Source organism: Rhinichthys klamathensis, unplaced genomic scaffold, assembly GCF_029890125.1.
Source record: "Rhinichthys klamathensis goyatoka isolate OS25496 unplaced genomic scaffold, OSU_Roscu_1.1 h1tg000082l_1, whole genome shotgun sequence".
Taxonomy (NCBI): Eukaryota; Metazoa; Chordata; class Actinopteri; order Cypriniformes; family Leuciscidae; genus Rhinichthys; species Rhinichthys klamathensis.
In genome coordinates this window covers 3203534-3229000 of record NW_026606624.1, presented here as the reverse complement: position 1 = coordinate 3229000, position 25467 = coordinate 3203534, and the positions used below count along the sequence as shown (strand labels likewise).

General features: G+C 37.3%; 2 protein-coding genes across 4 annotated transcripts in view; both read left to right on the top strand.

Moving 5' to 3' along the window:
- ndrg3a (ndrg family member 3a) overlaps positions 1-21530 on the top strand; it is a 42339-nt gene extending 20809 nt beyond the window's left edge. The window contains exons 3-17 of one of the 2 annotated variants that reach the window (XM_056251511.1): positions 1205-1237; positions 12493-12598; positions 12694-12814; positions 13537-13599; positions 13814-13874; positions 16375-16461; positions 17097-17153; positions 17278-17381; positions 17468-17533; positions 17659-17710; positions 17796-17843; positions 18021-18056; positions 18199-18250; positions 20315-20353; positions 20804-21530. In XM_056251511.1, coding sequence (XP_056107486.1) covers positions 1205-1237; positions 12493-12598; positions 12694-12814; positions 13537-13599; positions 13814-13874; positions 16375-16461; positions 17097-17153; positions 17278-17381; positions 17468-17533; positions 17659-17710; positions 17796-17843; positions 18021-18056; positions 18199-18250; positions 20315-20353; positions 20804-20970 — 1092 coding nt within the window. In that variant the 3' untranslated portion in view covers positions 20971-21530. The remainder of the gene's footprint in view (positions 1-1204; positions 1238-12492; positions 12599-12693; positions 12815-13536; positions 13600-13813; positions 13875-16374; positions 16462-17096; positions 17154-17277; positions 17382-17467; positions 17534-17658; positions 17711-17795; positions 17844-18020; positions 18057-18198; positions 18251-20314; positions 20354-20803) is intronic. The other variant, XM_056251512.1, reaches the window with a different exon arrangement.
- A 187-nt stretch (positions 21531-21717) lies between these two features.
- Positions 21718-24932, top strand: sla2a (Src like adaptor 2a). Of its 2 annotated transcripts, XM_056251509.1 has the most exons (8): positions 21718-22428; positions 22511-22650; positions 22796-22901; positions 22983-23069; positions 23578-23681; positions 23776-23922; positions 24093-24222; positions 24341-24930. In XM_056251509.1, the coding sequence occupies exons 2-8, from the start codon at positions 22566-22568 to the stop codon at positions 24456-24458; spliced, it is 777 nt and encodes a 258-aa protein (XP_056107484.1). In that variant the 5' UTR covers positions 21718-22428; positions 22511-22565; the 3' UTR covers positions 24459-24930. The 2 variants fall into 2 exon arrangements, with proteins under 2 accessions (XP_056107484.1, XP_056107485.1); XM_056251510.1 differs by lacking the exon at positions 22983-23069 and having other exon boundaries at positions 24341-24932.
- Positions 24933-25467: the final 535 nt, after the last annotated feature.

Genomic DNA, 25467 nt, shown 5'->3' with positions numbered 1-25467 from the left:
GAATTTAAAGGATGGGAATGGGGTTGAGGTGCCAAAAGATTATGCACAATGAAAGATATTTCAATCCAGTCCAGAATAATTGTTTTTCTTCCTGCAGCCCCTATTGGCAGAAATTTTCATAATGGCATCCCAGGGTTTGTCAGTTAAATCTTGCCATTAGTTTTTGCCACACAGCATCCATATCAAAATGCTAAAAATAGAAATGTAAATGTCATACATACACCCATTAGTGCTGAGTGAGGCCGCCAGTATAACGCAAGAGGCAAGGGACAAACGTTTTATGGGTGGTCCTTCTCTCACTTTAAACTAATGAATGGGCTAAACCATAAAGCAGCCATAGGGTTAAAAAAATGAAATGATAAACTAAGCTAAAATGTATCCAATTTGACAATACTGGTTGGAAATTATTTCCTTGTTTTATGTGTATTGACAGCAATAGTTTTCCTTCGGGTTTTTATCAGTACACAGATGGGGTTGGTAGAAAAAAGATAGTGTCAACTTAATAGAAATTATTTGTAATATTTATAATTGTATAATACATAACGTTTACACACATTTATAGTACCGTATATTAGAATTATTTTCATTACACTTGCAGGTGGGTGTTATTAGTTTTTTCCTTTGAAATACAAAAAATGTTGTGACCGGCTGTCAAGTTCCATAAAACACCAACAATGTATCATAAAAAGTGTTATAAAAATCATCCATACACCTTAATTTTCTACTTTTGTGTTCCACTGAAAAAAAAAATCAGCATAGAGGGGTTTAAAAAGACATGATGGTGAGTTAATTATGACATAATTGTATTTTTTCTTTATTAATGGCCTGGTTTCACAGACAGGGCTTAGATTAAGCCAGGATTAGACCTTAGTTCAATTAGGACATTTAAGTAGCTTTTATAAACGTGCATTAGCAAGAAAAAAAATTCTGTTGTGCATATTGAGACAAAACAATGGCACTAACATATGTCAGTGCAAGTGCTTTCAGTTAAAACAGCTCAAACAGCCTTGTCTGTGAAACAAGGGTAAATGCGTGAACTGGAGAGACTCGCTGACCTCTCACTCCATCTAGTGGTGTCAATATAAAGAGCAGCAGTGGCTGGGAGAGAATAATTGATAATATGATCAATATTTAACATTGTTAGACATGTTTTATGCACCTCAGTGAGTAAGGAATAATCAGATATCATCTCTTTTTCCTACAGAACTCTCAGAACTTCCAAGACTTTGACTGTCAGGTAAGAATCTTATCTTACATGTATTATGAGATAAAAGTCAGTTTTATCTCTAAGATGCTCATTAGAGGTTTGTGTGCAAAAACAGACAAGTGGCGGGATATGGATATTTTAGGCTGTTCAACCTTCATATTTTAATATCAAAGGTGTTATTTTGGGAAATACATACTATTTTGGTGTTGAAATAAGACTCACTGGACTGGAGGATATGAATATATGTACTTTCATGATACTGTGTGTGTGTTGAAACTTTGTCACACCAGGATTCTGCAAATCAGCTCTGACAGCCATCAACTGATTTTGTTTAATTGAAACAAGTCAATTTAAATGAAAATAAGACAATGTTGTAGTTCTAACTTAAGAAGGTACTCAAGAACTTAATGCATGCTGTAAAGCATATCATGATTATCCACACTGATCATTTTCCATTCTATTGAAAATCGATAATGATGGTGGTTGATATCTTGAAATATAGATGTATGCATCATTTACAAATTCATATCTGATTGGGTTTTTTAATATCTCTGCTGCAATGAGGAAACGGAAAAACATCGTCGTGGATTACATTCTCCTCTTTCAGTGCAGGGGTCTCAGATGAGCTAAATATAGCGCCTGCAGCTGTTGAAGTGAGCATGCTCAGACTCCAGCATGACCTGGTCTACATTAAATAGTGGCTTTAGTATTCCTTACTCAGCAAGCCTCCATACACAAGCTCGCACACATTAAGTGTTAGTCAGATGATGGGCCGACACCGAGCCAGCCAATCCAATCTCTCACAGTGGTATTGAGTGCTGCAGAACACCTACATGTGCATGAGATGGCTTTGGTTTAAGGAGGGACTGCTCTCTGCTGGTGAAGAGAGGTAATGCAGTCTGTGGGGCCATTCACACAGGAAGCATTTTTACATTCCACTGCACTGCTTTTCCATGGTTTTTATATGTAAACATGCACCGAGGCGTGTTTGACGATTTCGTTCGTGTCTTTTGTAGTGCATGACACGACATTCTAAATTAAATTAAATTAAAAGGTAAACTATCAAAAAACGTGTCTAGACCTTGTTTTTTTTTGCATTCCACTGCCTTGCTTCTCGCATTTTTAACCACAAAAACGCATTTGTGGTGAATGACCTCTCTCTCTCTACAGCCGTCCAAAATATAGTGCAAAAGCCAGAAGATAAGATTGAAACAGTCTATCGCCATTTTAATGGCATAAATGGTTTGCAGAGTCTTATAGGTTTATAGCCTGGGAAAACCCAGACAACTTCCGGCAAATTTAGATTTGCTTTGAAAGTTAGTCTGGCAAGGGGCTCATTCAAGCCCATTTCCAATCCGTCGAAATCGAGGCACCAATCAGAAACGTTGTTGCGGGCTTTACCAGATGACGACAGCGCTGGGATTTTGAAGCAGATTTTAGCCTACATTACAAAGATGGATGCCGCCGTCGAACATCACTCGTTCGAATCAGCTATCGCGTCTGTTTTAAGCGATTTAAACGTTTCCTTTTTGTTAAAAATCGAGCAAAGAACAACACTCGGAGATGTTTCTCCGCCGCTCTGCATACGTCATCTCCTTCTTTGCTCTGGGGTGCGTTTCCCGAAAGCATCATTAGCCAACTATGGTCGCAAGTTCCGTCGTTACCAATAGAGTTCAATGGGATTTGCGACCAACTTGCGACCATAGTTGGCTAACGATGCTTTCGGGAAACGGCCCCCTGATTGGTTTTAGGTCTATCGGCGACGTCCGTTGGTGACGCCCCTCTGGAAATTATTTGTCTATGACGCTTTGCCAGACCATAACTCGGTCATAAGAATTGTCTGGTTTTAACCAGGCTAACAGGTTTAACCTCCTGAGACCCTGCGGCCTCATATGAGGACATTACATTTTTGCCTCTTGACACAATGATAGTCAAATTTGTAAATCTTAGACATGTTGGCCAGATTTAGGGGCACTGCCCACACCATCTTGTAGTGATATCATAACATTACACCAATGTCAGTGAGAAGAAAATGACCCTAACCCTAACCCTAACACTTCTACACCAGTTCCCGAAAGAAAAATGACCCAGGTAAAAAATCTATTCAAATTATATGAATGAAACAAATGTATTTATGTACAATACTGTCTCTATCATCATATGGGGATTAAAATTTGACATATTTTAGTAATAGTAGCACTCTAGGACATCAGTAAATATGAAGTACTCGTTTGAGGACATTGGGACTATATTACGTAATCCCCTTAACTGTCACCGTCCCACGTGGGACGTTTGCCCATATATATTTAGAACAATAATATCTTAGTAAAAACCTAAAGTAATATTGACAAACTAAATATCATTTGAAAGCTTACAATCTCTAGTTTTCATATTTGGTGGCTGTTTTTTAAAATAAATTACAGAATAGCAGTAATTTATCAATTTGCAACAAGAATATTTCATATTCATTAGGCGTGTTTAGGCCTTTATTTTGAAATAGAAAAAAAACATGAAAAATCATGAAAGATTGGTAGAAACCTCAGTTTGTTTTCATGCCAAGAGTTCAAAAGATAACACTAATTAAATGTTATGAGAAAAAAAGGTCTGAATTTTTAGAATATAAAGAAAAATATTATGAATTCTCGATTTGTGATGCGGCAGCGAGCTATAACGCACATATGTGCTCTTTTTATGTTTATTAGAGGTTGAAATCAAATCAAATACTGCCAAAACACCCATACTATTTCTGAATAGGATGTATACTTAATAAATTGTATGAAATTATGGAAAGACATGGTTCAGATCACTCAAAACATATGAAAATGGAGACCCTTATATGGTCAGTAAGGAAGCTGGCTGTCCATCTAGTGAAAAAGTTTGGTACTACGCCCAAATAAAATCTTACTGAAAGCTCATTTTTTGAGATATCAACCTAAAATTTGGAACACAACTTGTTTAGATATTTGGCTTTAATTTTCTAGCAGTTTTAGAGTAAAATATATTTTATAATATATATATTTTATATAAAATATAAATAATTATATTTTTACATTCTATATTTTCATAAACTCAAACTTATATAACTTTTGTTTTGTTTCACTTTCATAATTTATTTCACTTCTACAATAATCTGGCAAATGTCTTCTTAAAAACAAGACCAACCATATGTCTATATTCCAAAGCATTCTTGAATTACAACCATTTTACAACCACAAGTTTTTTTTTTTTTTTTTTTTTTTTTTATTGCTTGTACTGTGTCCTCACACGAGGACATCATATGGTAAATCATAGACCCACTGTCCTCACATGAGGACATCATTTTCTGCAAAAACTACTTCCTGTACAAAAACAAATTTTAGTTATTATATTTATTAGGTCCTACTTATCCCAAATTGCAAGAACAATTATAAAATGCACACCAGGCAAACTCTCGGGTCTCAGGGTGAAATTTTTAAAAAGTCAGATTGAGACCTCATTGCTTGTCTTTTCAGAAAATGGCTTTTTTGTTTGTTTGTTGCAACTACAGCCTCTTTTATGTCCCAAATGTTTGTTTGAACAGATTTGTTTGAAGATCAACGGATTACATCTTGTTTTTGATATATATGAAGTTCATGTTTAAACGGCATTGCAATATTTTTACAACATCTTTTATGTGTATAATTATTCATATTATTATTATTCGTCTTAATAGTGCTATTGCTTTTTTTCTTTCTTTTGTTAGCCAAAATACTTAGATCTCAGTTGGGGATTCAGCTCTCTGAGCCCCCTTTTGGAGACCCCGTTTTTCCTTCTGCTCTTAGCCAATAGTATTAGCCGAGGCATCTTGTGTGAATACTGCAAGTCATCACGACAGGTTCATCATTATTCAGAGCCTATTTCATCCTATAGAGGGCACCAGAAGCTCAGAGTAGGCAAAGTCATATCCTTGCCTTTCATACAGTGTCATTAACGTATTAAATAATATTCAAAATAAGCAAAAGTAGAATATAATTATTTATACCATGATTTCATCTCTGATCCCCTGCTCTTTGAGACCTTCTCTCAGACTCAGCCATCAAATAGGAATATAAAAATGTAACCCAAATGCCTACAATCGTATTGACCTCTCTCTCTCTTTCTGTGTCCATTTTCAGATAGTTATTGAGTAGTTTCGAATGTAAAATATATTTTGTTGATTATGAAGTTTCCAGTCAGTCTTGACAGGCCTTCATAAGGCCGTGTCTGTCCATTTTGCCCTCTGGTGTGCACACGCTCGCCTGAAGGTCACTCCCACACGGCACGCACCGCAGGACTGCTCACTGAGACGGAGAGAGTGGCTAACACAATCTGATTTATTACTGAAGCTGCGGGTCCATCAATAGGTAATAACACCACGGGTTACACTTTATTGTAAGGTGTTCTTGTTACAGTTTAATTATACATTTAAGTACTGAGTAATATTAATTAACATACTGTAGGGTTAGGGAAAGGAATAAAACACTGTACATACCTTTATAAACGCATTGCTCTATTCCAATCCACAAATGCTGACTTCTCTTGCCTTATGTGTTACAGCTCCAGTTGTGTTAGCTTTCCCTGACTATTGCTCCTCGGATTGTGTTTGTCTATGGCGGCCCCTGGGGTGCAGCACAGAGGCTTACTGAATGAAAAACAATGTTTCAAACTCATCTACTGATAAATGGAAGCAAAGCAAATCAATAACCTATCAGAGCCCAAGATCCGCAGAGAGATTGCTCAGATGATATACCACAATGCACCTCTGCTGGGTCATAATTCCTTCAGTGGGGACAAACTGTGTTCTGCAACCGTGATTATTTATTGCAGTGGTAGAAAAGACAGGGGAAAAAAACATTATTGTAAATCCAAGGACACTGATAATAGGTTTAGTTTTTGTTGTTGTGCTGATTTAATGGTTCATTTTAGTAATTAGTTGTATGTAATTATACACTAAATTATTGGTTCTTAACGTGTCACAACCTATAAATGGGTCAGGTCTAAATGCATATGCTGTTATGATCGGTGGTTGCAATGAATGGAGATAATCAAGCAATAAACCAAACAAGGTTACACTCTGGAAATCACTTGGAGAAATATAGCACAGCCACGTAAACTAAGGCATATACAACACCGAACCAAGAACTGGGAGGACTGAAGGCTTAAAGTCCCCATGAATTCAAAATTGACCATACTTACTTTGTTTGCCTAAATTGATTGTTTTGTGGTGAACAATTCATCCATGCAAGTCAATCCACACAAAAAAATGTTTTGGCTTCGTAATCTTTAATCAAAATCTGACATTTCCCCTCCCCTCTGCATTGGAGGACCTTCCCTGATGACGTAGGTTTGACGGTTTGGGTGTCTGCTTAACAACCGTAACCACGCCCCTCCAACTGACAGTAGACAGGCTGAATGAAAACACCTACTTTTCTAGATCCAATCAGGTGCTAGTTGGAAAAAAGCCACGCCCACTATTTTGCCTCATTTAGTATTCCGTTTCTCTCGGAAATGCGTCACAACACGGGAGAAAAGTCGTTTGCAACTTCCGGTTCACGGGGACTTTAAATACACAAGAGAGGCTAATCAACAGAACAGGGAACAGGTGCGTTCCCTGAGATCGACATATCTATCCATATAAAATGTTGTACTCTTTTTATATACACACATTATTTTATATACAGCATAGACTTCTATTGTCTTTATGTACAGCTAGTTATTTGTTATTAATACTATATAACCTAATCCTAACAGGAAACTTTCTGCGTTTAAAAAAAAAAAACTTTTATTTTTATACTGTTCTTACAAATGAGGATGTCCCCAAATGGAGGTTTTGGAAGGTTTCGTCAAATTTAGCTAACTTGTGGGTGCAAATTTGATCCCAAAATATGGTTAAGTAGACACACACACACGGACACACACACTGGTTTTTAAGTACACACGCAAAGTTAAGAATAGTATTATTATTATTATATAAATATATTATATTGAATATTCTAAATAAATATTCTTAACTTTGACATCAAAAACCATGTGTCCAATCAAACTGTAAGGTATCTTATTCTGTAATTGATGGGTGAGTTTACATGTACTCATCCTGGGAAATCTTGAGACTATGCAAAGGTAAAATAAATATTAATAAATTGTAAGGACATTTTTGTATAGTTTCATGTGATAATCAATTATGCTTTGTATTATTGGTCTTAGCCCCCACTTGATAAAATCAAATCTGCCCTGAGGCAAAAAAAAAAAAAAAAACTTGGGAAACCCTGCCATGAATAAAATGTATTAATCAATATATTTAATCCAAATCAATTGATTTGCAAGGTCAAATCTCTCTGCATCTTTTCTCTTGTTGAATCTGAAGCTGTGAACTGGTTGCCCCCACCCAAAAACAAAACATAAAGTGCAGTGGAGAGCGTCATCCCTTCCTCGCCCTCTATGTGTCTGCCCCACCCCTCTCATCCCTGCTTCAGCCACCTCCCGCCCACCTGACTTCCCCTCGTCCAATCAGAGCAGGGCTACCGTATGCACGAGCAAGCACTGCCTCCCCAGCGCAAACCGCAGTCACTTCTTTCTCCTCACTCTATCTCCATCTCAACAGTCTCTCCCTCTCTCTCTCTCTCTCTCTTTCTCAAAACATACCTCCTCTGTTCATTTATTTCACTCTCGCCCTCTCTCCTCCTCTGTCTCCCCTCCCTCTTGGATCTCTGCCTAGCTACTGCTCTCCCTGTCCGTTCCCCTCCATCCCTCCTTCAGCCACTCTGTGTCTCTCTCGTGGATCCTCCCATCTCCTCCTGTCTCCTCTCTGAAGCTGTCACTGTCTCGTGTGTGGAAACATGTCAACCGTTCTGGATGTGGAGCAGAATGCATGCACTGGAAATGCAGTGGTGAGTGTGTGTGTGTGTGTGTGTGTGTGTGTGTAAGAGAGACCTCTACAACTGACAGCCGAGGCTGATTCCTTACTCCTGATTCCTACTATTTTAGCCCTGGTATCCTCCAATGCTCTAGCAGAAATGTTTGTATGTGCATGCATGTCGTGGTTGACGTGTGAGCAAGTATATGTGATTCTTTCCAGTGAGGAATGTGTGTTTTCTTGCATTAGTCATGCGAGTCATGCGCCTCTCTGCTTGTTTACCTTACCACAGATTAAACCAGTCAGAGACTAAACTGTTAGTTTTAAAGATCTTCATTTTAGGAGCTTCAAATGTACATGATTTACACTAAAATCATATGTTGGTGCAGTCTAGGGATTGTCAAGTAAATAAGGATTTTGTGGATTAAAATATGGCACACGTCCATATGATCATCAAACGGTCTAATAGGTCAAGCAAATCAAGGGCATTTGATATGGAGCACTTAAATGCGCTAGCATTACTGGCAGGGTGTGGTTGAGTATATACTGTGTGTGTTTCTAGGAATGCATATGGATGGTGTGTACTAAGATCTGTGATGTGATCTGTGTGTGTGTGTGTGTGTAATAGTTATTTTGTCAAGTTTGTGCTGTGTAATGGCTCCCAGGCTTGTGGTCTGTGATTGATGCTATTAGCTGGAGGAGCGGGGGTGGGGGGCAAAGACTGGGAGTGTTTTGCTTGTATTCATTCATATACCTTGGCTTAGCCTCTGTTTCCCTAGAGAGAGCTGCTTTAATTGTCCTTTTGCCATGTTTAAATGTTTGCATGCAAGGACGACGTACATATTCAGGATATAAGGGCGCTACATAAAAATGATTTAAGTCGACCATTAAAAAAAGTGAGTCCAATAGTAATTTGATTATTTTGTAAATCTGTCCACTTCAGCCTGTTGTTGTTATGGCACTGTTTGAATGTAAGAAACATCTCCCGACTTAGAATTTGTGTTTTGGATGCTCCCACCAGGCTTCTTGACTAGCTAAACCAGCAACATACTTGAATTTCTCCAGAAAGAATAGGCTGGTCGATCAGCGTTTCTTTATTGTGAACAGCAGGTTGCAGGCGTTGCAGTGCTCCCTAGTCGATCCTGATTTTTTTCCTTTTGAAGAGCACAGAGAGGAAGATGACGTGCAAGCATTTGATATCAGATCATATTTATGGTTTTTAATGAATGTATTGCAGAGTTTAGATCACCTTCTACAGCTTATTGTAGACCTAGTCAGGAATCATGATGACCCATCACTATTTGTCCCACTGCATTAGTTTTCTTTTTTTCAGGCTAATTCCTATTCTGCCCCTCTTTCCAGACTCTCCCACACTCTCTAGACCCACATGCAGAGTTTAAATGCGTGTATGTGTGTGTCTGAAAGATTGAGAGTGTGTTTGGCAGAGCGAACAGGAGAGACTTTTTTAAATGTTGCATTTCAGACTCTCCCACTCTCTGGCCTTGGTCACTCATGTCCCTGAGAGCTAAAAAACATTCGGACACGTTCCAATGCAACCAAATTTAAAGCCAAGCACCAGACATTTGTTCAATCAGCATGCCTAGCTGCAAAAGCGCTACTCATTTATATACCAATTTTTTATCTCACCCTGGGCTGCACAGAGATGCAAGTATTACCCTATAAAATGATTTAATGAGCACAGTTTTTTTTCCATATTGGCATATTTGCTATTGAAACTAAACTTGAATAATAGCAGGTTGGTTTTAGTTATATCTCAGCCATGAATCATGATTTGCTGCCTGCTAGTTGGCTGAAGGTGGTATTAGGGGGCGGGACATTCTCTAAAGACCATTTGATTGTACAAAATCTGTGTAGTGCAGGATGTCATCAATATTTTTGGCTTGTTTTCCTATAAGAAGGACTGTACATATTGCTTATATCTGCATAAATCTACGTTTTGTCAGTGTTTTAAACAAACCGCAGTAGTGAGTGACCAATCTTTTCTTCGGTATTGTAAAGTACATCCGAGTGAAATGGGTTATCGGAAAAGATAAAAAATGTAGAGCATGGACTTGATTTTTATCTGTCGGTCATTGATCGGCTTGAGGCAGATCTGAATGTGAGCTTGTAGTCGATTGCAAGAATGTTTATTATTTATTATTTATATATATATATTAGCAGAGAGAAGTCGGTCGTTTCACTGGAAGATCCAGTTATGATATTAATTTAAAAGTTACAAGATCAGTTTTATTAATCATTCACAATAGAATATTGGTGAATTTCCATTTAATGCCAACTTCAACATTTAGTCATTTAGCAGACGCTTTTATCCAAAGCGACTTACAACTGACATATAAGATGGCCCCAAAGTTAGAAAGTTATTAGCAAATACAATAGCCAGTAACAATATTGTGACTCTTATTCACACAAAGAGCTTCAGTGTAGAAGCTATTTTTTTCCCTTACCTCAGGACTCCTGTGTCCCTCTGCTGTGACTCATTCTATAATTGATGGAGAGGAAGCTGTGATGCGCAGAACTCTCTCTCTATATATGCACACACACACACACACACACACACACGTCACTCACACACACACACACACACACACTTATAGTCCAACCTTGTTAAATCAGTATATACATCACTGAACATGAAATTATGAAACTCTATCCAGGACCTTAGTTTGTCCTCCCTCAATACAAGGCCCAGGACAACATTCCCAGTTTTCCCTCTTGACTACAGCCCTATCCTTCTGGTGATATATAGATTGAATACAACACTAAAACAATTCTAATTTTATGTCAGCAGATATTGATCTGAAACTTTCTGTCCTATCATTATTCTCTTTATTAGTACTTCTCCCGAGGAATCTTTCTGCTCATATGATGGCTCCATCTTGGTTTATACCAGTTGGGTTTGAAGGGTCATATGGTTAAGGACATCACAGTCTGGTCCTCACTGCTCCATATGGTTAGGACAGTCTGGATAGACTGACATGTAAACCGATCAGTTGGTTAGCTTTGTATTTGCATTAGGGTTAGATGAAATAGACTCTTTGAGATAATAGACCGACTTGCTGTAAAAATAGCAGAAAATGTGTAGACTTTGTAATGAGAATTTATATGAATACAAATTGTGATGTACAATTTCTAGTTGGCTTGCTACTAAAAAATCTCAGGAGCTGCATAGAGCAGCCATTTAGATTGTAACTGGTGATTTCAGCCGATTTTGCTTTCCAGTTTTATGTGCAATATGAATCTGACAGTTCTGTGAATGTTAAGACTCAAAGCTTTACTCTGTTTGAAAGCACCCTCTCTGTTTCTCATGAGGGCTGCAGTGCGTTACAATTCTGCTAAGTCATACTCTCAGGATGATGGTTTTGTTCTGCAGCCGCTCCCAGTGATGGCTCGGAAGCATCCGGACAGCGTCCACATTGATAGTTTTGATTTTTACCAGGGAAAGTCTTTCTGTTTAGAGGTTATCTTATCATATAGACTAAAGTTTGGTGTTGGTAAGATTTTTTTTTTTTTTATGTTTTTGAAAGCCTCATTCACGCATAATTTAAGTCAAAAATGCAGTAAAACAGTAATATTGTGAAATATTATTACAATTTAAAATAACTGTTTTCTGTTTTTATATATTTTAAAATGTAATTTATGAAATACATGATCTCATTATGATGGTAACATTATACCGTCTTTAATGAATCCTTGATTATATTCTTTGAGTAGAAATTTATTTTAAAAAATCTTATTGAGCCCAAACTTTTGAACGTTAGTGTAGTTTGTGTGTATGTTTGCTCTTGTATTGAGGATAGGTAACTACTATATTGCAGCACTAATTGGGCTCTTGGAAGGATGCTTTATAGATTTTGGCTTTCTTCCTAAACCGATTTGGATGATGATGACTGGAGTGAAATTAAAGTACAAGAAATTCACGGTTCATCCTTTCAACATTTATGTATATTTATTTTTATTAAAACATTAGATCTCTGGATTTAGATCACTTACATAATCTTGTCAATGAAAATGAACCACTGGATAAATTCATATGATAATTTTTCACTAATCTTCTTGAATTCCCAGGGATTCTTTAAATTAACCATAAGCCTACATCAGTGTATAATGCAATGAAAAACATTTCTAATCCCAAGCATTTCTAAGGCACACACCCATAATGCAACAGTACTGATGTGCAGTTTTCTGTGCAGCTGCTTGGCCTTTACCTCTAGATCTTTCTATTGATCCTGCAGCCATCTGTCTGAGCCTCTCATGGGAGATATCACTTACTACACAAATACATTCTTCCTGAAAGCAGCAGCACCAACATTCACTCACTTAGTAGCAAAGTAAACCCTTAAGCATTTCCTGGCAGCCTGACGAAGTTTTTGAGGAGAGATTTTATTGCCTGGATTTGACTTGTTGTTTGTTCCAGGAGCATGACATTGAGACGCCCCATGGTGTGCTCCATGTGACCATGAGAGGCAGCCCTAAAGGCAACCGCCCAGTCATTCTCACCTACCATGACATCGGCCTCAACCGTATGTAAAAAAAAAAAAAAAAAATGACAGACAAATTGTATACTTGTCGGAAATCTGAGTATGATGATGACATTGGTGTTTTGGTTGGTTTTCAGACAAGTCCTGCTTCAACACCCTGTTTAACTTTGAGGACATGATGGAGATCACTCAGCACTTTGCCGTCGTGCACGTGGACGCCCCTGGCCAGCAGGAGGCAGCACCCCCCTTTCCCACAGGGTGAGTGGCTCGTCCCGACAGCCAATGAGGCAATACTGCCATTATTTACATGGTCAAAATCTTGTGGTTACAAAGCCCTGCATCTTGAAAAACAATTTCTGCTGATTTGCAAGAATTTCGAAGTATTCAAAATGTATGTTAACTTACAATCTGCAAATAATTGGAAAAATATTTTGTCAAATATTAATGTCAATTTTTTGACATAAACACAAGTAAAGAAGTTTACATAAAGAACACTGTTTTCACAAAATATGTTGTTTGAATGTAGTAAAACACTCACAGATGTAGCAGAAAACATCTGGCTCATGTTTGCATTTTCTTCTGTCATTGGCCATAATTCATGATTAGGCATAAAATCATATCTGTGAAAATCAGCTGAGAATTGAACAAAGAGTTCTAACCTGGCCACCTGTCTATGTGGCAACATTTCTGGTGATGATAAGGGATAGTATGAGACGTCTTCACCTTACAAATGGTTGTTGAAAGCAAAAATGCTATGAAATGCACATCATATTTTGTGAGAAACTGTGGCGTGCAAACAGACACTATTTTTGGAATCAGCACCCCAAAGTTAGTAAGTACAAGTAACGAGTATTGGATTTCATTCAGCAAATATGATGCAGAGTGGTTTTATTTATTAGTTCTATTCCCTTGGTTAAAATTGGTTGGTTATATTCCCATTGATTATATAATTGTCATTTTCTGTCTTTGTTGCTCTTCAGGTACCAGTACCCTACCATGGATGAGCTGGCAGAGATGTTATCCTCAGTCCTGACTCAGCTGAAGTGAGTAACAAAGTCCAGCTGGTCCATTAGTAATGAATTACCGGTACTCTCTACCACATCAATCAGAGAGGTCCGCCTGTGAAGACAGACAGAACAGGACATCACTCCATCTGTAGGACTGTTTGAGTGAATTACAATATTTCTGTGTAGGGAGCACTGACGAAACACTGCAGATGTTGAAAATGACACAGGATGTGTATGTATCCGTTTGCAGGGTGAACAGCGTGATTGGCATTGGTGTCGGAGCAGGTGCATACATCTTAAGCCGTTTTGCTGTGAGTTCTCTGACATTTTTCTGCTTTTCATTTCACTTTCATTTTATTGTCTTAAAACATTGTCTGTGCCTTTCTCTCTGTCTAGCTCATTCTTTCTTTCTTTATAACGGTATTGAATCCCCTAAATTAGCATTCTGTTTGCGTACGGAATACTGAATTGCCTACCAAACCCCTCGGTGTAACCACAGCAACATTTTTGTGTCTCTCTGCTGTAAACAAGGAACATGGATGCCAACAGTTTAACCCGTTTGCCGTTATCTGTTTTTATCTAAAAGAAATAATAGCAACTGGAGATGTATTAGTGATTGTCGATTTTAAACTATTTTAAACTCTCTGTGGATCGTAATGTGGCTGTAAAATACAATTTGCAAGTTAAGTACCCCTGCATGAATCAAGAAGATTTTTGTTTTTTCTGTCTCATGTCAAGTTCAAATTTTACTTTCCCTGCAACATTTTGACTGGCCCGTTATAAATATTTTTCATTGGAAGTATAAAACAAATCTATTTTAAAAAAAAAAGAAAGAAAATAAATGTTTTCTTTAAAACAACTATTTACAACAAATAATTAATTTGTTTTTTATATATATAATTAATTAAATAAATAATACATTTACAAAAATAACTTCTACATCATATACCACTTTAAACTTCATAAACACTAGATTTTGTAAATGTGTTATATGCTTTGTCATTATTATTAGTTTTTTAATATTTCTATATAATTTTATCCTTTTAGTTTGAATAATTTTAGTTCTTCAACTTGAATTTAGTTTTATTTCAATGATCAATCTTTAAGTTTAAGTTTTTCATATTTTCAACTAATAATAGTTTTAGTTAAAGGTACAATATGTAGGAATTTTTCGCCACAAGAGGGCGCAGTTACCAACAATAACAAAGGCGAAGCTTGGTGACGCTATGAGGGAGAGTTGAACGATGTCGTTTTCACCATCCAGAGATGTTATGGAATTAATGAATCATGATCACGGATGAGGTACTTTATTTGTTTTTGTATTACCTGTACGTCTGATCGCAATATTTTATGTCACCATAATTAATTAACTACAAGGAACGTGAAATGTTATGCTATATTATCCTGTTACAGCTATTTGTCAAAAGATTTGTTGGGTTAATGCTGCGCAGTTTTACATGTTTATCGTTAATGCCGTGTTGTTTTACGTGTTCAAACCAATCGTACTCAAAGTAAATTTGAACGAACATTTGCAAGTAATAGCTAAATATTATTTAACAACACATGTCTGATTGTATTTAATTGCACTGCCATAATCTCGGTCAAAACACAAGTGATAAAAAGCATTACCAAAGTACAAAGCGCAATATAACTGTGAATTTTCATCAGCAAAACGATCACTTGATAGTTTTTGAGGTGAATCAACATATGCATAATGATTGATCTGTCACGTCATATAGGCCTATGTATCTTGCATTGTTTATAAGTGATATTATTGAAAGTTGCATGTGTTGCAAGGAAACACAGATACATCCTTTTGTTTTATGTACATTTGCTCACCTGTCTAATAAAGTATATGCAAGAGCGGTGTTGCTCCTCCAAGTTAGTCGGGGACGTGGAGCTCTCGGCATCTCGAAAACGCCACGCCGATATTGATCCTCATTTTAGTTCTCCTTTTTTTGTCCCAAAGTCTGCTTGCCATGGTCCATAATGATTGAATGAAACAACAACAGCGTGCAGCTAAACGTTACGCACTATGAAGTTGTCCGCGTCTGTCGCCATGGTTACGTCATGGCTATGGCAGTACGAGCGGAAACCGAGGACGCTTTTCACTTTTCCGGGACGGCCACTTATTTAAAATTGGAATTTCTCTGAAATAAAAAATCTTTGGAGGCTTTTGGGATATTGTAAGTACACAACTGCAGGAAACATATCACACTGTGCAAGTGATTTTTGGATATTTTATTACAAAATTCCTACATATTGTACCTTTAACAATAAAACACTGAAATGATGCTGCATATTAAACTGCGGTGTGAACATGCCCTATATCAAACAGCTATATATCACATATTTTTATATCATCCCCACCTGCCCTTTTAGTGCCGCAAAAGCTGCATTGCCCCCAGAGGCTCTGAATGCAGGACTGTTATGATACTGCCTGCACTGCAGCCGCAAGCATCTGAGGCTATTGATCAAAGTCTAAATATCTCTGACACACTCACAAGCCTGATATATTCAGCATTTCTTTTATGCAAAACAACCCATAATACATCCCTTCCCCTCCCTCTTTTTTCACTCGCGCGTCGCTAAGTGCCCTGTGTTATTTTCCTGTGCTGTGCTCTCTCATCCTCTCTTCATGTGTGTGTGCATAGACTGGCACACTGAAAGATTAATGTCACTGACCGTCAGCAGCAGCAGAGGCTTCTGAAGGAAGATGCTTTGAGTTCAGCTGCTGAAAGCTCCTCCTCTGCCATGACTACATGCATTTTTAAGACCCTAATTCCCTAATTTCCTTTGCTCTGTCTGCAGCTGATTCAGCCGTCCCTGGTAGAGGGGCTGGTTTTGATCAATGTGGACCCCTGCGCTGAGGGCTGGATAGACTGGGCTGCTTCCAAGGTGAGTATACACTTTGATCAAACAGATGGCGATTATTTATATTATATATATGGCGATCAGCTGTCCTTCCTGTCTCCCTGTAGTCTTAGGTGTCTTACATTAGAAATGACAGTTTATTGCTCTATGCACATCTGCAGTCCTCGTGCTTCCCTGCAGCAGTGCATGTTCACACAGGTGATCAGGGACCCTGGATATCTTTCCCCTGGTGTTTTTCAGAATCAGTTGAAAGGTCTCTTTAGTGTTCTAAATTATTGGAATTATGACATTAATTTTCTTCCACCTGTAAACTGTCACCCCTGTTTTCACAGACTAGGCTTAAGCCTAGTTCCAGACTAAAATGCATGTTTGAGCTGTTTTAACTTTAAGTGACTTAACAGATTTTAAAATGTCAGTGCCATTGGTTTGTCTCAAAATGCACACCAGTAATGTTTTTTTTTTTTCCTAAGAAACTATTATAAAAGTTACTTTAAAGGCCCTAATTGAACTAAGGCCTAATCCTGGCTTAATCTAAGCCCTGTCTGTGAAACTGGGCTTCAGTGTCTTAAGGACTGTACCACAGGCGCAGCATTATGTTTATATTTTATTACTTTCGTAGTATTATCCATATCCATATTATTCTAATTTTTTTTCTCTAGCTCACTGGGTGGACTAGCAATGTAGTGGACACCGTGATGTATCATCACTTCAGCACTGTGAGTAATTCCCTCTGGCTTTACAACAATCATTACCATAATGCTTTGTGAGCACAATGAGCGCCAGCTGGCTTTTATTTATCTTTAAACGTAATGTTTTTTATTTATTATTCTGATAAATTAGGAGGAGCTGACTGACAACCAAGAACTGATTCAGACGTACCGCCTGCACATTGCCCAGGACATCAACCAGGACAACTTGGGCCTTTTCTGTGGCTCATACAATGCGTAAGTTACTTTTCATTAAAGAAATCGTCTGTATTGGTCATTACTTATGCTGACAAACCTTCTAAATTAGGTCTTTGGTTTAACAGGCGTCAAGACCTTGGAATCGAGAGGCCAGTTGTTGGTCTCAATGAGAACACAGTGAAAACGCTGATGTAAGCTTTTATGTCATTTGATTATTATATTTGATAACAGGTCTTTGTATTGGTGTATTTTTTTGTGTATGGTTTTTTTTTTTTTTTTGGTCTATTACTTTTCACCACTGTCTGTCCCTGTACAGATGCCCTGCTCTTCTGGTGGTTGGAGACACTTCCCCTGCTGTGGAGGCTGTGGTAAGTTTGGAAGTACAAGGTCATTTCCCCCTCTTTTGTTGCTGTATCCACTACTTGAAAACTAATTAATTATTTCATATTACAGGTTGAATGCAACTCTAGGTTAAATCCAACAAAGACCACCTTGCTGAAGGTAAGACGACATGGGTATTAACTCTTAATCTTCAAGTCCAGCATTTAACTCGTCTAACTTTTTGCTCTTCTGAAGTGGTACATTGTGAACTGCGTGTATTTCAAAGTGATATTTGTATCTTTTTATTTTTTCTAAAAAAATTTTACATTATTTGAATTCTCTCTCTCTCTATGACAGATGGCTGACTGTGGCGGTCTGCCTCAGGTTGTTCAGGTTAGTCCTGATCTTTTAATTCTTGATATTGAACACCATATTAAACACCTCCGCCCCTGCTGTTATCTTCACCAATGTTCAAGTATGCATTATGTAATATGAATGTGTAATCCTGTTTAAATGACCTCTAATCTCCCAACAGCCTGGAAAGTTGGCCGAAGCCTTCAAATACTTTGTACAAGGAATGGGATACAGTGAGTATTTTTATCCGTTTACCTCAGCGTTTGACATATTCTAACCTGTGAATGTATCTTCAGTGAAGTAAGTTTAATCTGCAGAGCAATCTGGGACAGCTTTCTCCGTAAACATGCATCTGTTTATCTGCGTTTCTGAGACACTGGCCTATTCTGATTATCAATTCAGCACAACACTATGACTAATGGCCGTCTTTTATTAAGACAAATCCGGCTCAGGGAGTCTGTCTTTGTTTCTTTTCTCCTTTCTTTTTACCGCACACAACTCACCATGACTTCCCACACACCCTGTGTTTTGATTAGTTTTCCTTCCAAACTACAGACGTGCACGAAATAGCAATGTCCTCTGAATGAGCCCTCCCCACATTTTGGTTGACAGGTTTCGGCGCACCAGTATAGTGCTTAATGTGCTGCCAGCGCTCTGTGTGAAAAAAATGTCACCCTCTCTCTGACCTCATACCTCCCCCTCCAAAGATACTTGCTGTTTCATTTCTGCACCGTTGTATAGTCTTTGTTGCAATCAGGCAGGAATCTACATGTCAGGAGTCGGACCAAAGCGGTGACTTTTCAAGAGCATAATACTTTGTAACATTCATCCCAGGCTTTTAAATTAAGCCATCAAAGCTCTAGAGAGTTTTTAAAGGGGGTCACACCATGTGGAATCTAATTGCTAAATCTTATCTTGAGATTGAAGGGAACGTTGTACTATAAAAACATACTTTGAACATTCAAACATGACTAAAAAGAGCTTCTTTTTTTCTTTTTTTTTGGGGGGGGGGGGCGACAGTCATAGAGGTATCTGGAGGTCACAGACAGTGAAAAGATGACTCGAAGTTAGAGTGAAATTGGATAATGGTTATGAATAACTTCATTGTGAATATCAGGGAAAATTATTAAATAATAAAAAGATACCAAAAAGATTCATAATTATTAAAGAGCATTACTGCGTCCCAATTTGCTTACTATCCATCCTAAATAGTATTTGAAATTAGAATTACGTAGTATGTCCCAAATCATAGTGTTGAAATGAATCCAAAGATACCCAGATAGTCTACTATTTACGGTTAGAATCCGAGGTGCTGCAGACCCGTGCACACTCTAATGGCTAATATTGCCCACAACAACCCATTGTGCATTAGATGAGACTTCGATAAGAACTACAAACACTAATAAACTACAAACATGGCGGATGTGCAAGACAACAGTTAAGTGGAGAGGGGTTTTACACGTGATTAACAATCAGTATCTAACCTGATGAAATTTTTTTATTCAAAGTCATCCACATTATATTTCACCTGCAACAACTTTGTGATCATTTATAGAAGTACAGTTGGTCATTAACTTTAAAATGCATCATTATACAAACACATGAGGAGAGTTCTCCGCATGAAAGACCAACGACTGGTAGATCAACGTGCTACTACATTTCTCTCTGATACGGTAGTAAATTAAATTAAATTGAATGTGGAGGATTTTAACTGTGACAAGATGATTGACAGGGCAGTTTAAACGTTGACAGGATGCATGTATTTAAGCGACAGAGTGCTCCGTTAAAGATCCGCAATTATGACGAAGTAGTATGTCCCAAAGCTTACCTACTCTTCTGCTACACACTCAAAAGTATTTACTTTTTCTTCACAAAAACAGTACATCTTTTAGGGGGTAGTATAAGTAGGCGAATTGGGACGCAGCACATGTTTTTTTGCCTTTTGGCGCCCTCTGTAGGCGAGGAGCCATAAATGAAGCATTAGGCTCAGCTCACGTCACTGCAGAAAAAGTACTTGTGATGCAGAAAGGCCACTGAAACACAGCTGTAAACACGTGCAAGGTTTACAGTGGTAATTAGTAGGGTTGAGGTTGTAACTTGCAAGGTTACAGTTTAAAACGCAGCCGTCCCCCCGAGCACAGTCAGTATCTGAACAGTATCTAGCCTGTATTCAAATTAACAGAAATATTCAAAAAACATTTCCATGGAATACTTCACACACTTTTCTTTTTATACCAAAACCTGTACAGATATCTTATTGTTCTTTCTATCTGTCTCCTTTCAACATTTGCAAACAGTTCCTCATGTTTTGCTCAGCCATCTGAGCACTGAATCAGGTACCCGGGTGTGATCCAACAGTTATTTTGACTGGTGTTTACATGCTTGCATGGTTCACCTCTGTGCTTGTGTTTAGATATATTTGCATGTAGATATTTGACATGGTATTATTTAGTGGTTGATCGATATGGGTTTTTCAATTTTGTGTTCTTTATATATATATAATTTTTTTTTGTTTTTTGTTTATTTTCCACATTTTTCAGAAGGTATGTGTTGGTTTTTAGTTTTGCTCGAATGTGTCTTTGCACTGTGTTTGGTAGATCTGCCTCTGTGTGAACATTTATACTCTATGTGGGCAGACACAAGACGAATATGTGATAATCTATTATTACATTCTCGGTTTGGTTTCCTCTTGCATGATGCTTGTTCTATCTGTTTACTTGCAATTAACCCCGATTATACTGAAGACTGAAATAATCACATTCTCATATCTCACTCCCACCTCACAGTACCAGCGGCTGGCATGACCCGTCTGTCTCGATCCCGGTCCTCCTCCTCCAGCATCACATCCATGGACGGCTCACGCAGCCGCAACCTGAACAGCCCTCTGGACGGGCCCAACTCTGGAGTCCTGGACAACCAAGCCAGGCCACAAACCATGGAGGTCTCCTGCTAAGGAATCTGCTGTCTTCTGTCCTTTCACCCCCAACCCCCTGTTATTTGTGTCCTAGATACCTACATGTTTCTAATGCCTTTAATAGTGAGGCAGGGGAGGCTCGAATGAAATGTATTATATACTGAAGGTATGCATAATGAATATATACAGATGTTACTATATGCTAGCCACATTTTCAGTCATAAAAGCAGATACAATTAAAGACTAATATATATTTACACATGAAGGGTCTTCCATCACGCTTTTTATTTTCATTTTTTTACCACGGTTTGCGTTACATGGAATTAATTCCACCTCTTTTATGAGCCACTCTCACGTAAAGGAAAACACATGCATTAAAAAAATGTTTTTTTTTTATGTTTTATGGTGTGACCCGTGACCTTTCCTGTGCTCTTATCGTGCTACACTGTGTGCTATTGTTTAATTTGTTATGTCTTACAAATGTGTTTTGTTGTTGAATACACTTTCCTGTTCATCATATGAATGTAATGAATGTTCAGTAACTGACTTTTGTTGTATTTATATTAAAAACTCTAATGGGTTATACTAAAAACCATCAACTATTAGAAAACAAACGCTTGTAATGACTCATCAGACAAAAGAAGTGGAATATCATTCTTTATTTACATTTTAATAATTGTTTCTTTTTATTTTATTAAAAGTTACATTAAGCCATCACCCTTTTAAATATTCAAAACAAAAGTAGCATGGACTTAGTTTGATATAAAATCATGTTTGTTTTTTGTACATTAATCCGTAACCATTTTTTAACATAATAATTCTTAATCAAAACATGAATTGATGTACACATGGAATGACAGCTGTATATGAGTATGAAATAGTGTCTGACAAAGTCACTGTCCACTGATTCTCAATTACTAAATAAAGTTAGATCATGGAAAATAACACTGGTCATGCATTTTTTCCTTAAGACATTTATAACTGCTATACTTTTGCTTTCAAAATAGTATATTATTTTCAGAACCACTCAAGAAACAACCTCTCAACGGTATGCCTATAGGAGACGGAAGATCAAGTCGCAAAGTTTCCAACCACACATGTACTTTATTTGCCCCTCACCTCAAGCAGCACTTCTCAGGTTGTGGTTACACTATTTTTACCAGTCTCTGTGCCAAGAAAATGTTAGAAGCTCAAAGTTATCACGTACACACAAAATTACCTTCATGAATGATATAGCATTTGCTTAACTTTCACCTATATGTACAATCTATATGTCTATATCCATTCTATGTAGAAGTCCTTAGTCCCTTACAACAGTTTTATTCTGACTGTTGTATGATTTATGGATTTGTAAAGTCTATTAGCACAGGAAATCTAATTTGCATGTTGGTTAGTTCACCACAACTACTCAACAGAGCACTGAAGTCAATTCACACGCACAACAGACAACAGAGGATAAAGGTCGCGTCAACACCGTTGTGCACTCATCTAGTGATGGTGGTGGGATGTCAGTTTTTATATCAAAATGAATCAATAATATATTGTGTAATTGAATTTTTGAGTAGTGTTGTTTCTTCAGTTGGGTTTTCAGGCTGGATTCTGTCATAAAATCAGAAAATGGTGATAAAATAACGATGGGGTGTCTAACAAGCAGACTGTGGCGTCGATCTGCTGTTCACAGACTGGAGGATCCTGTATTGACGTCTGATGGGTGTTTGAGTAAGAGCATGATTATGCAATGAATCTTCTACATATGAACAGCTTTTCTTTGTCAAACACCTAACTCAGTTAGTTTTTACTCCGTACTAAATATTTTATCAGTCATGTGTATAATTATCCCTCAACTGTGTCTCTTTTACTTAAGCTGCAGGAAATCACATGCACATGGCAGTGGCTTTATGCAACTTTCCACCCCACAGGTCTGATGTACATACTATATTTTTAGGAGACAGACTGAACATTATATCCGAGTAAGTAAAGATTATTTTTTGTAATAAATGCATGTAAGTCTGTGCTAAAACTAATTCAGAATGGTTTGGTTTCTGTTACAGAGATGATGACATGTTGAGGGTTAGTTCTACATCAACTGGCACAGCGTTTTTCATTCCTCACACGTACATTTCCAAAGTGTACAATCGGTCAGTCATGTTCAAACTATTTTAAAAAGCCTTCCTTATTTCCAAAACGAAAATACAAATGCTAAAAACATTTGAAACTTTCCGTTCTTATGGGAGACCCGGGTTTGAGTCTGGCCTGCATGGGTCCTCTCTCTCTCTCTCTCTCTCTCTCTCTCTCTCTCTCTCTCTCTCTCTCTCTCTCTCGCTCTCTCTCCCTCCCATGTAATGTTTCTCTACCATTGCGTCTATCATAAAATTAGTGAAAAAGAAAAACATAGACAAGGAGAGTGTTATGTGATGTCATCAGATCATAATTAGGGAGTGGATTTAATCATACCACGTGATCACTGCTGATTGAGTGATTTTTGAAAAAAGTGTGATTATGTCCATTATTAACTTTGCCAAATCTTGTTTATTTCAATAAAGCTGGCTGTTTGAAGGGATCACCAGGAGAAATGAGTGATTTTGAAAAAAGTGTGATTATTATGTCCATTATTAACTATGCCAAATCTTGTTTATTTCAATAAAGCTGGCTGTTTGAAGGGATCACCAGGAGAAATGCAGAACAACTTCTTATGCTGCCTCAAAACTACTCTGGATGTTTTCTAATTCGGGAAAGCCAGTCATGCCCTGGTTCGTGCTAAAAGCAATTTATTGCTTAATTGCCATCTTTTGTATTAATAAGTCTATTTCTTAACCTTAACAAATGCATTGCTGTTGGTTTTAGGTTCCTACTCACTCTCAATACGACAAGATAGAGACCATGTGCACAATGTAAAGCACTACAGAATCCATCAGCTCGACAACAACTGGTTCTATATCCACCATAACCGTACCTTCTCCACTCTCACCCAGCTGGTAGACTATTACTCACGTAAGCTCAAATAACAAAAACAACAACAACAACAACAAAATTGCTTGTTCTTCTGAGCTCCGTATTAGTCCTCCCACCCACAAAAGACAGTCCATTGCATTTCAATGATGATAAATACAACATTTGAATGTTAAAATAGATCAGAGAAAATACATCTAATCTATTTACAGGACCTTTTAATGGAACGTACTGTCAGCTGACTGAACCTTGCTTACTTCATGACTCGAACACAACTGTAGCGCATATACCTTCACCAATAGCATTCCAGAGGTCCAATCTTAACTGGAAAGATCTGTCTAGGTAGGTTTAGTTTTTATTTGGATCACATTTTCCAGGCTTTTCCTATAATTTAGGCTAGTATTATGCTGGCTTTGGTTGTTCTGTGTTATGCATAGAAATAACTCATATTTATCATCAGGTCGATGATTCAAAGGCAGTTAAAGGGGACGGATCACGAGAGTCTGGTTAGTGAAGGACTTCGAGAGTCTATGAATTCATATTTTTACATCACAGAGGAGTTGAGCTGTGAGGACTGAGTGACATCCAACAAAGAACAGATATTGATTTACATCATTTAGCCTTAATAATAGATGTTTGATGGGCATTTTGACCACGACGCTCTGTCCTGTACAAAAACATTCTTAAGCCTGATTAATGATCATGGTAACACTTTACAATATGGTCTCATTTGTTAACATTAGTTTATGTGTAAACTAACATCAATATCGAGGAATATTTTTTTTACAGCATCTATTAACCTTTGTAAACGTTTTATGTTCATGTTAGTTCACAGTGCATTACTCATGTTGACAGATACAACTTTTGATCTTAAAAATGTAGTAGTAAATGTTGAGATTAACATTAACTGATTAATAAATGCAGTAGAATTATTGTTCATTCTTAGTTCATGTTAGCTAATGTAGTTAACTAATGTTAACAAAAGAAACTTTATTGTATAATCTTTTGTTATTTATTTAATGATCATTTTGGTTTTAATTTAATTTAATTTTTTTTAAATGAATAGTTGTTATGTTATAGTCATATTTTGTGTCTGTTGTAGTGAACAGGATGCATTACCTTGGGAAATTGCTCAATATGACCCGACAGAAAGTAAAGTAACAATACAATCTATAAAGTAACTTACTTTAATACAGTTATGTGACATATGTGTCAGTATTTACATGGTCAAAATGCAACTCTGTATTTACCCACCTTTTAGAAATGTGAGAACTGACGTGTCTATATGTTTTGTAATCATGAGACTGACCAATTGTAATAATGCAGGCCTATATATAGACCCTTTAAATATGATATGAAGCAGATAAGGTTGCTGCATCTGTATTATGACATTGTCTGCACTTTCATTTATAGTTGACAACATATACTTAACTGATTTATTTAAAATACATTGTATTCATTTGATAGTAAAATACATCAGCAACTCTTTTTAGTCCATTAGTCCAAAGTGGTCACACATGCTAGTCCTGCCTCTCATGATGTATATCCTACTATTTTGATTTCTTTTTTAAATATGCAATTTAATAT

Excerpts from the sequence above, each read along its gene's own strand:
- sla2a (XM_056251509.1), top strand. The coding sequence starts at position 22,566 with ATGGGGTGTCTAACAAGCAGACTGTGGCGTCGATCTGCTGTTCACAGA. Across the intron at positions 23,923-24,092 it reads GCTGGTAGACTATTACTCAC|GACCTTTTAATGGAACGTAC; the intron begins GTAAGCTCAAAT and ends ATCTATTTACAG. Across the intron at positions 24,223-24,340 it reads AACTGGAAAGATCTGTCTAG|GTCGATGATTCAAAGGCAGT; the intron begins GTAGGTTTAGTT and ends ATTTATCATCAG.